This window comes from Alligator sinensis, unplaced genomic scaffold, assembly GCF_000455745.1.
Source record: "Alligator sinensis unplaced genomic scaffold, ASM45574v1 scaffold125_1, whole genome shotgun sequence".
Taxonomy (NCBI): domain Eukaryota; kingdom Metazoa; phylum Chordata; order Crocodylia; family Alligatoridae; genus Alligator; species Alligator sinensis.
In genome coordinates, this window is record NW_005841893.1 from 2,124,714 (window position 1) to 2,135,704 (window position 10,991).

General features: G+C 42.2%; 2 protein-coding genes across 7 annotated transcripts in view; one reads left to right on the plus strand and one right to left on the minus strand.

The window, feature by feature from the left end:
• Nucleotides 1-5,212, plus strand: part of PKD2 (polycystin 2, transient receptor potential cation channel) — a 58,538-nt gene extending 53,326 nt beyond the window's left edge. Inside the window, exons 15-16 of one of the 2 annotated variants that reach the window (XM_025197265.1) lie at nucleotides 1,496-1,718; nucleotides 2,854-5,212. In XM_025197265.1, the coding sequence (XP_025053050.1) occupies nucleotides 1,496-1,718; nucleotides 2,854-2,873 (243 nt within the window). In that variant the 3' untranslated portion in view covers nucleotides 2,874-5,212. Of the gene's footprint in view, nucleotides 1-1,495 lie in introns of both variants that reach the window. The other variant, XM_025197266.1, reaches the window with a different exon arrangement.
• Nucleotides 5,213-6,272: 1,060 nt separating this feature from the next.
• LOC102380720 (ATP-binding cassette sub-family G member 2) overlaps nucleotides 6,273-10,991 on the minus strand; it is a 47,825-nt gene continuing 43,106 nt past the window's right edge. For all 5 annotated transcript variants that reach the window (XM_006018112.3, XM_014517149.2, XM_006018110.3 and 2 more), the window contains 2 exons: nucleotides 10,461-10,561; nucleotides 6,273-6,658 (listed from right to left, as the gene is read on the minus strand). In XM_006018112.3, the coding sequence (XP_006018174.1) occupies nucleotides 6,511-6,658; nucleotides 10,461-10,561 (249 nt within the window). In that variant the 3' untranslated portion in view covers nucleotides 6,273-6,510. The remainder of the gene's footprint in view (nucleotides 6,659-10,460; nucleotides 10,562-10,991) is intronic.

The window sequence follows — 10,991 nt, forward strand, 5'->3', positions numbered from 1 at the left end:
AGACCTGAGAGCAGATTTCATCCTGGCCCCAGCCCTGCACTACCAATACCCAGGAGCCCCAGCCCCAGGGTCTCTATGGAGACTGGCCTGGGACCCCTGTGGGCAGGGCATGCTCAGGTATGCGGGTGGGATCAGGCTGCAGGCAAGTGGGAAACAGCATCTGGGAGCAGGATGGGTGGGCAGGGCTGGAATCTGGGGCAGTGCTGCAGGGCTGGGCCCCACCAAGGCAGAGCCGCAATGTGATCCCCATACCCCCGCCTGCAGAACCAGTGCCCGTTTCAGTGACATGTGGCCAGCAGATCATGCCCTGCCCCCACCTGCCTGTCCCATTCCCAAATGCCACTCCTTGCCTGCCCATGGCCCCAGCCCCTCCACCTGGCCAAGCACACCCTGTGTGTGCAGGTCTCAACTGGTCTCCATGGAGACCCCATCTGCCCACTGTCTGGCACTCCTGGTGGTGGGTGTGGGGTGGATGGGCTGGGGAGCCTGGGCAGCGGAGTTTGGCATCAGTGGCAATACTAGTGGCAGCAGCTGGAAGGAGCTGCCACTGCACCACCCCAACCCTACTGCACACCCAGGGGTGGTGAGAGCAGCCATACGCACCACAGCCCAGGCTGCCCCCCATGCCTGGGCCGGGTGGGCCCAAGGGACCCGGTGGGCTGTATTTGGTGTGGGCCAGATAAAATTGCTTGGTGGGCTGGATCTGTCCCGCGGGCTGTATTTTGTCCATCCCTGTGCTGGGGCCACTGACTCCTCCAGACTGCATGAAACTGTCCTGAGACATGAGTCTGTCCCCACCACTGTCACCACCATGTCAGTAGCACTCCCTCTGCCCCATTCCCTAGGTAGGTAGCAAGATCATCAGGCCTCCCACCATGCTGCCTGATTCCAGAGATCCCAGCTGCTGCAGCAGCCAGAGCAATGAAAGGGAAGTGGTGGCTGAGTATGAGCCCCATGGGCCACACATTAACTCGTCTTGAGCCCAGTGTGGCCTGTGGGCCACTGGTTGGACAGGTCTAGTTTAGTACAAAGCCACCTCAGAGACCATGACTATTAATTCATCATGGCATCTTCTCCTTCCCACATACTCTTAGTATTTTTGCAACTAAGATCTCTCCTTTTTCGTATGGGTTGCATGGTAACTTCGTCCATCTATTTTTTACTTTTTTTCTTGGTGAATGATGACAAGGTTGTAAGTTATAATGGTACAGTATTTTTTTTCACAAATCAAGGCAGTAAGAGCATTAGAGACATGCTCTTGGGGAGAAAAAATCATTTACTGGAATAATTGTATTTCTTTCTTGGACTGTTCATAAGGTTGTTTTTTAATATTTATTTATTTATTTATTAATTTATCGAACACTTATCAAGCTACTTGGATGTATTTGGTAGCTGTGTTGGTCTGAGACAAAGCTACTTCACACCTTCTATCTGATTGTGCTCACAATGGGGCTCTGAAGATTCCCTCCTGAGTTTGTATCTTCTACATGTTTAGGATGAAAGATTAGGACGTGACAATGAAATCCACAGGGAACAGCTGGAGCGGCTAGTGCGAGAGGAACTGGAGCGTTGGGAGTCAGATGACACAGCATCCCAGATGAGCCACCGTTTGGGAACACCACTTGGACTGACCAGCCAGCCTCGCTCAAAGAATTCCCGTCCATCTTCCTCACAGTCAGATGGTGTTGACGGGGGAGGGGGAGGAGGAAATGGTGGAGGTAACATCCATGTGTAGTATTTCTTGTCTATAGATTCTTAACATTTCAGTCTGGTGTTACAACAGCAAATATGCTATTGGCATGTGTTTCTCCAAAACGGTGATAATCACCGTAAACAAACATTAAAGGAAAGCTCCAGTGATTTGCGGTGTGTATATATACATGAACGAAAGAATTGTACAACGGCAAGGAGAGAGAGATTATATAATCTGTTAGGTTATTTCTATTGTATGGCCTAAAATCCTTGGATTGCGCAGTATGGTTTTAGGAGACTGGGCAAAGGTGAACTTGTGCTTCCCTGACTCTAAACCTATTCTATCTCAAGATGGTCTCTGTGTTTAATTCAGAGGAGTCTATTATAGGCTCTAAATTTACACTAGGTACCAGTGGTTTCAAAGTAATGGTGCATCAGCTGGAGGTTAGAAAGTCATAAGGATCTCTCTCACAATCACTAAGTCAGCAGTAACAAGAAAAGTGTTGGGGAGCTGGAACCACACCATCAATGCTACAAAGATAACTAAGCCTATGGCCAGCTATGTTAGCTTTAAGGCCACCAGCAGTTTTAAGCAGAAGTGGCTGTGCTCTAGGGCTTGTGCCATATGATTCTTGAAATTAGCTACTGGTGTTTTCCTATCTTCATTTAATTTATTGAGGTAACGTCTCTTATGACTGCTATCTTAAGGCTGTGGTTTAGCAGGGACTAACTTTGCATATGTAAAGTAGAACCAAAAAAATCTTTTTCCCATCAGGAAATATTGGAAATTAAAGAGTCGCTGTGCCACAGCCTTTTTTCAAAGTTTGGTTGATTTTTTTTGTTGATTTTATATATCTGACACAATAATTATGAAGTATAGACCAGGCATTTGTAGTTAGACAAATTCCATATTTTTCCCCACATTCTGAAGTTTTCCTCGATGTTCTAGTATTTAAATTGATTTTAAATGAAAGTTTCCCATATATATATGACAGGAGGAAGCATATTTCGTTCATAAATGGACTTACTTTTTTATGAAGCCGAGGGTTATGCAGTAGACCTTCCTGTAGTATTTTAAAAGGTGGCTGTCTGAGGGAATGGCCTTTTTACCCAGCTGATTTGCTGATTACTTTTTTTGTGTCTTCATACTTGGCTTTTTAGGGCCAAATTTTCTAATGTAGACCTGAACTCCCCTTCCACGACTGAGCCTGCAATTGTCCATGTACTTTCTACAACTAATTATATGCGGGCACTAGGTAAGCATACAGCAGGTTGAAAAACAAAGAGTTCACAAGTGGTATTTCAAACAATTTCAGCCATTCTATGGACTACATGGAAAATAACAACAGTTGTTAAGGAAAATGTTGACGTCTTGAAAGTTGTAGCCAGTTTAGTAAGTATTTGTGCCAGTTGTTATTCAAGTGCATGTTTAGCTACTTCATTTTACATTTACCAAACTTGCATGATCTGCCATTGGACATTTCTTCAGTAATATTTTTTTCATGATGAGTTTCACTGCTTCTCTATATATCTGCAGACTTTTGTATAACAAGCACTTGCTAGCACACAACATGCTGGGCTTACTGAGACAGCAGTAGGCTTCTAAAGCAGTAACAGTACTGAAAAAAAAAGATTTTGGTTCCCTATAAAAAAAAAAAAAAAAATTCAGAGGCAAAATACATAGAACTTTAAATAGTAATCCTGGATACAGTGGATCATGGAGTCTTACTGCAGGTCCCTGTTGCCTTCTACCTGGAGACTAAACTAGGTTTAAGAGAAGATAGAAAACTACATATTTAAATGAAGAATATATGTTTGCAAGTGTAGTGATTTGTAATGAATATAAAAATGTCTATCAGAAGATAAATATCACTTATTTATGCTAGTGATTTTCATATTGCTTAATACAGCACTTGCTTCTTGTAATTAAGTGTCTTTAATTTTTCTGGGCATATTGTTTTGACACAGGAGTAAATGTAGATATGCATACATGCATACTTCATAGATTCCTAAATCTAGGAATGCCTGCACTTGCACTGTTCTTAAGATAGTACCTAAAACTCATTCCCTGTGATCAAAGGACCTGACAAAACACAGTTAATTCCAGAGTTGTCTTTTTATACATTAAAGTTCACTGGACATTGAATGTACCAAAATGTACTTAGATGAAGTGGGGAGCAGACGGAGCCATTTTAATCCTGGGACTTGGAATTTCTCAAATGTATGAGTTAAGACAAGAACTAGTAGAAAGCTTTCATGTCCCATGTAACTCTCTCTGTAAGACTTCATAAAAACTTTCCCATTCAACATGGAAACAAAATCAAGACCTTTGAAAAAAAGAGTGAGAGAGCTTTCCTGCACTCTGGAGTGGCTAACAGCCCAGTAGGTAGGGTCCTCAGCTGAAATGTCAAAGACTTGAACCTGGATTTCCCTCATCCTGACAAGAAATATCTGACTCTTAAGAGAAGCCTTTACTGACAAAAGCTTCATCGAAACAGATACTCTGATGAAGAAGTTTCTGTTTGGATGAATTAGTATTTTTCTGCAAAAGCTAATTTTTGCTAAATTGCTCTAGTCAAGACCAGCCAGTGCCAAACGAACAATAAATCAGTGCATACGAGCGTCTGGTGTACTGGTACACAAAGCCTTTTTCCTGTATTAGAAGTTAGGTTATGTTACGGGTGTAATTCGTGATTCAGTTGGCTGATTTGAAGTTTAATGTAGTGATATTTTTTTTTACAAGTTTTATTAAAATATGAGTTGGTTTATTGTCCAGTATGCCAGAAATGCCAGGTCCAGTATTATACATAGCATGTATTTAATGCTCAAAATCAGTTGTCTAGCAACATGATCTACATTCGCAGGAAAGAGGTATCTTGTGTTCAGTTTAAATTTCTTCTGCACATTTATCTAATACAAAGGTAAGAGAGAATCATGGTACTATACTGCAGACGTAAGAGGAAACTGCATTATGGGTGTTTGTATTTGTTACTGAGGTCGGCCTTTAAAAAAAAAATCACTATATCAGTATGGCTTTAAATAAATGTATATCAAAGTTATACCTTTTTAAACTGTAATATCAATTGCAAACCTTTTCTTGTTTTGTAGTGTATGTTAATTATGAAAATCAAAATGTTTGCATTCATAGCTATACTTGTTCATATATACTTGTGTAACGTGTCGTTACTTTAATAACAAACTTCATTTTGAAGTGCAGTAAGTTTTCATGGGGTACCTGTGTATGTTGACAATGTGCCATGCAGTAAATGCATGGTAACTTGACAAACGTTTTATACATTTTTATGATTTTTTTTTCTTTTGATTTTAATTTTAGATTCTTGTGTATCTCTCTTTCCTCCTCGAGGAAAGGTTTTTATCTATGGTAAAGAATGTAAAGTCTTTGTTTTTATATTTGATCTTTTTAGGAAGATGTTAATTATGCAAGTCTTCCCCAAAGATCAAAGATTTGTTGGTCTGTAATACTGAGCACTTTACTTCCTAATAAAGATTTTATAAGATGTAAAACTAATAACGTATATCGAGTCGTGTTATGGACCAAAAAAAGAGCTGCAGTTTCAATTGGCTGTGGCATTGTGCATATCTGGTTGCTTCCCCCTTTCTACCTCCTTCCATCCATTTTAGTTTAAATTTGAAAAAAATGAGACAGAGGCATGGAAGAATCATGGTAAGCACATAAAAAGTCAGGTTAATTTCACTCAGTGGTATGCAGGATCAGCATCCATACTGAGATAGCAGAACTAAGTTCTCAATTACTTTACCTTAAGCAGCAGCATAGAGACATGGCCAGGTGCCTGGGGCGCAAGGACAGCAACTTCCAGTTGCCACCTGCTGGCAGCTGCGCCATCGCGATGAATCTAAAAAGCTGTTTTTTCATCTTCCAAGTCAGCCCTCAGGGTGGTTGCCCCATTTGCACCATCTTAGTTAGTTAAAGGTATAGTCAGTAGCCTATATACTTCATATTTACATCTGTATATATACATGTGTAGGTCTGTTTTCAGATACCTGCATTAGCAGCAATCTGTTCAAGCAGTTAACGTAGAGTAGGTCTTTATCCAGTCATCGTAGTGCCTCAGAGTTGCTTCTTAGTTTACACTTTTCCTCTATGCTGCTTTGTCATTGTAATGGATTGGGTTGTGGGCAGTCTAGCCTAGTGGTTAGGCCACCAGAGGCCAGAGACAAATTTGCCTCTGAAACAGGCCTAATCCTGGGTCAGGAAAGAGATACCAAATAACCAGAGTCAGGGGAAATCCAGGAGCAAGGTGTGAATCACAAGCTCTGTGAATTCAGGACTCGGAGGCTGAACCCCCACATAAAAGGAAAATCCAGAGTCCAGAGCAAGTTGGGTCAGGAAACCAGGACTATTAGATGTCAGAGGCTTGTCAGGATAGACGGTCAGTGGGAATTGTTGGCTGGCCTGGAGTCTGTTGCCACAGCTGGCACTAAATGGGGAAGCTGCTCACCCAGGAGGCCAAAATAGGAGCCAGCTGGAGTCATTACCTGTTAGGGTGGCCAATTAAAGCCCCAGGCCCCTGTTTCCCCTACCACAGATATATGCCTTTCATAGCAAGATTTAGAGCATTAGGAAACTTCTAGGCCTAAAGTGCAAGCTCTGCTATCTCTATGCATATAAGACTTGGAATTGCTGTAGCTCAGCATTAGGCCCCACTAAAGATAACTGAACACATTACCTTTAATAATCAAAATGTTTACTGAATTATGTTCTTTGTAGCTTTTACAATAAATACACGCCACTCTGAAAATATTTAGTGTTACTAAAGGTTTTTTAACACAGTGGAGTTAAGATAATTTCTTCAGGAAGTGGAGTTTCACATATGCAATTGTCAGGAAAATTAATGTCATGCATATAAGAGCCACGTAATTCTTCCACATGCCCCAAGCTGTTACTTCGATGCCTTGTATTTTCAGATACTCTTCTCCAGTGCATCTAGTCAATACAAATTGAGGTTTAGAAAGTTAACCCTTTGCTAAACATCTGTAACTGCAGAGTTAATTTGCCAGTTTTCACAGCTCTGCTGAAAAGCTATTGCTGAACACACAAGAAGAGAACTGTGACAATATAAATTAATCTATTTAAGAAAAAATAGATCATTTAAACCTCATGTTTAACACTGAAATTGAATTTCAATATTCAGTTCTGATTAGCTTGAATAAATACCAGCTTTTGTGATACCTCTGCCCATTGATCATGTTAGTATTTCAGCATACCCACTGTGGGGGAAAGTAAACCTTTAACTCCAGAAAGTGTGTGGAAAAATAAGAATACATTAGCTAACTACAGTTCAGTAGAATACCTGACCTAAAGGAAACTCCTCTTTCCAATCTTCTTTGCTAACAGGTTGTATGAAAAAACTTTCACAAAATAGAATTTTAGCTATGTAATGAGAAATTTGCTATGGATACAAGAGCCACAGAACTGATTCTCACAGTCCCTTTTGCCAAATAAGAGGTCAGTTGAATTCCTAATACAGAAGAAGTTGTCATGTCTAAAGTGAGATTTTTTTCATCTGATCCTGCTTTCTTTTAGAAGCTTCTTTGCTCATTAATCAATAACATATTAGTGCTTCCTGGCCAAGCACATGAACTTTACAGGTCATCCAAAGATGTTGCTGTAGACTCCAAATCTTATCCTTCTGCTCAAGTCACCAAAGGAGTTCTCTCAAAACTGTAGAAATACTCCAGGAACTGATTTGTAACACTAAGAGAACAAATCAATATCCTGTATTAGCTTTAAGACAACTGTGTGTCTAAGTCATCCTCTGCAAGAAAGAAAAACTCCTGCTTTGTGTTTTGGCCATTACTACCAGAGTGGACTGAGGGTAAAGAGAGACTGATAACAGTGTGTAAAGTATTAGGAAAGACCTTTTTAATGCTGTTGCACAGCAGCTCTTTCTGTTTGTTACTATTGGGATATAGTGAGCAGTGAAATGCAGAAGTGGGGTGGAAAGGGTAAACACTCAGTTTTAAATATTATTTGTACTGGAATAATTGGCAAAAATAGAAATTTCCTCCCCTGCATAATAAGAGCTGTGTGGAAACCAATCTAATAATACCTTCATACCAAAAAAGGATACTGGTAGTGGAGATGGCACTGAGTCTCCCCATCCCGCCCTGTCCTCTCACACCAGGTCCTGCCCACTAAGGTGCAGAGGCCCCTGGAAGGAAGGCAGCAGGGTAGGGAACTCTGAGCCCCACAGTGGGCAGCCTGCATCCTCCCCTGCCCCTGCCCCCCATGGGCTCTACCTGGCTCTTGCTTCAGCTGTGCTGCCCATGAGGGAGTGGAGGCATTAGGCTCCGCACTCTGCTCTGGCTGCAGCAGCCACCACCACCTTCCACACATGGCAGCCAAGGCTTAGGTGCTGCTGACCAGCTGTGACTGATGCCTGTGGAGCAGGGAGGCAGAATGCAGGTGCTGGGTCCCATAACCCTGGCAGCTGGGGGCCCCCTCTGGCAGGGCAGGGGGCTACAGGTTGGGAGTTAGGGGCACTAATGGTTAGTGGGGTGGGGGGCTGTGGGTTGGAAGTGAGGGTCACTAGTAGGGCCAGGGGGCTCTGGGTCAGGAGTGAAGGGCACCAGCAGAATCCCTGGTGGGGACGAGGGGATGGGAGGAAGCGGGGGTTGTGGGTTGGGAGTGAGGGGCACCAGCAGGGCTTGGGGGATGGGGGGCTGTGGCTTGGGAGTGAAGGGCAATGGCATGGGCGGGGCACAGGCATATCAAGGCTGCTCAGTGCCACAAAGCAGTGAGGGAGACAGATGCAGCTGGGTCCATGTCCTGGTGAATGAAGGGCCCAGGGGGAGCTCTGATTTTCCATGATAAAAAATAAAATAATTAAATCAAATGCCAAAATATATAGGTATTTAGAATTTACTTTATTATAATGATTGAGGCACTGGTAGGCTTCCAAATGGCTTTAGATTTGTAAATGTATCAATAAAACATTGTGGCCAACTGGTACCTATATACATAGTGGTATTTCATTTTAATCGCAGAAAAAAATGGATTCAGCGTTTTTAATCAGACAATTTTAGATATTTTTTTTCAGGGAAAACCCAGAACCCTGCTGATTGCCCTATCTATACTCTAGCATCCCTTTGTTCTGGGATGTACAAACAAAGCTGGCTGTACAAACAAAGGTAGTTCTTGCTCCAGAGAGTTGTCTGTTTTCCTTTGCATCTGAAATGTGAGTTCAGCTAGATTAATGAATGAATTTTCCTAATTTGAGTTTTTTCAGTGTATCAAAATGAATGGAGAATCTCTGCAGAACAATTCTCTTCCAATGCCCAGGCTGATAAATAGGTGTTTCTGGTCTGCATGGAATCTAATTCATCATTACTGCAAGAGCAAGGTAGGTTTCTTGTCTGCCTAGCAAGATTTGAAGTGATTTCTGGGACCACAAAGAACTAGTAGGGGGACTGTCTCTCTTCTGAATCCTTTATGGGAACTGTTTAGAAAATTACTAGAAAATGGAGCAGTTTCTTCTCTGCCCAGGATGTGTTTCCTATTGCTGTGAAGAAGCTCTGGTTTTCAAGAACAGCTATTAAACTATTTTCCAATGACTATGGGTCTTGCTACATGTTACACTATGAGCCACACAAATGTTGATTGGTGTTAGTGCTAGTTCAAATCTGGAACAGTCAATTCAGGCCAGCAGGGGCCTGGAGGACTGAAAGATAAGAATCACACTCCCGCCTATTCCGGGCTTCCCTCCTGCCCCACAGGGCTTTCCCCAGGTGGCTTACTTGTGGTTGCCCACACTGTCTGTCCTGAGGAAGCAGGCATGAAAGGGTTAAAATGCCTGCCTGGACACTGCCTGGCTGCTGCTCTTCTCTGGGCTGAGCTGGCTCAGAGAACAGCAGCAACAGCTAGCTGGTGCACTATCTGTTCTCTCGAATAATGGTTAACCTGCTGTTCTCTCTCTCTCTTTTCCCCAGCATAGCTTGAAATAGGTGAAGAAAAGTTTGTACAATTTAAACTATCTAAAATGAATCCTTAAATAGTTTTGCAGATTGGAAAATGAAGACTGATGTGCACTGATTCATGAAATTAATTCAAAGTTGCAACAGTATCTATTGTTCTGCTAATTTATTTTAGTTAAACATGATCTGCAAAAGAAAAGTTGTCATCTTTTCTTATTTTTGTTGTTCTATCAAAGACCTGTAAAGTTAATTTTTAACTGGTAACTGAACTGTGTATTGTCAGTGTTAAGAATAGTGAAAAGCAAAGAAAGAGCACAGGAAGTGAGCAGATCAATGAGTAGGCTGTTAGCCTGCAGCTCAGGAGACACAGTTTAATTACCTGTTCTGCCACAGATCTCTTATGATCTTGGGCAATTATCTGCAACTAGGAATAATGCTTTTCTTCAAACAAATGCTGTGGTGATGAATATGTTAAAGACTGTGAAGCAGGACTGTGAAGTATGAAACAGGTCATTTTTTTAGGTCATTCTCCTCTCTGCTTGTTTCTATAATAAGGGGCATTGAGGGAGAGTCAAACAACATCAGATGGATGCTTAAATTAACATCTAATGCAAGCAAGTGAATCAAACTCAGTGTATCTGCATCTGTTTTATTCCAGACTGCTCTTGAGTCCAGTAGTTCAGATATAACATCACAGACCCATTCGTAGCAGAGGCACCATGGGTAGAGCAAGAAAAATCTCAAATTCAGTTTTCTAGTTTACTTGCCTGTGATGCTTGCAGGCATCTTATTTCTAATAAATGCATACTCACACTGTAAAAGGACTACGACTGAGGCAGCTTAGATTGACTCCAGCCACAGTTGTGTTGTTGTGGCAAAAGTTTAGACCAGTAAATTCATTAATTTGCAAAGCCTTAAAATAAAAAATAACAAACAAATGAAATCAATAGCTGTTCAAGGGAGAAACCAAACAGACTTATTTAGTTAACAGGTGCTAAATAAATCAAAGAGAACATTTAAAAAAGACCCTATTTGCACAAATCAAAGACAAGGGTGTTTTTTTCATCCCAGTCAATATGGGGAAGAAAGCCTTGTCTTAGAGTACCAGCCCAGGGTAGGCGGCTGCTGTGGCTCCGGCTCCAAAGCTGGAGCTGAATCGCCACCTGCCCTGGGCTGGGGTGACTCATGCGGTAGGGGAGGGGGCACATAGCAGAAGGAGTACAGGGGAGCAGTGAAGATAGTGGGGAAAAGGGAAGCAGGAAAAAGCTCTGCCCCTGACCTGGCTGGGCCTGGAGCTGCCACCTCTTCTCTTGCCTGGCCAGGCTGGGCTAGGGCCAGGGCCA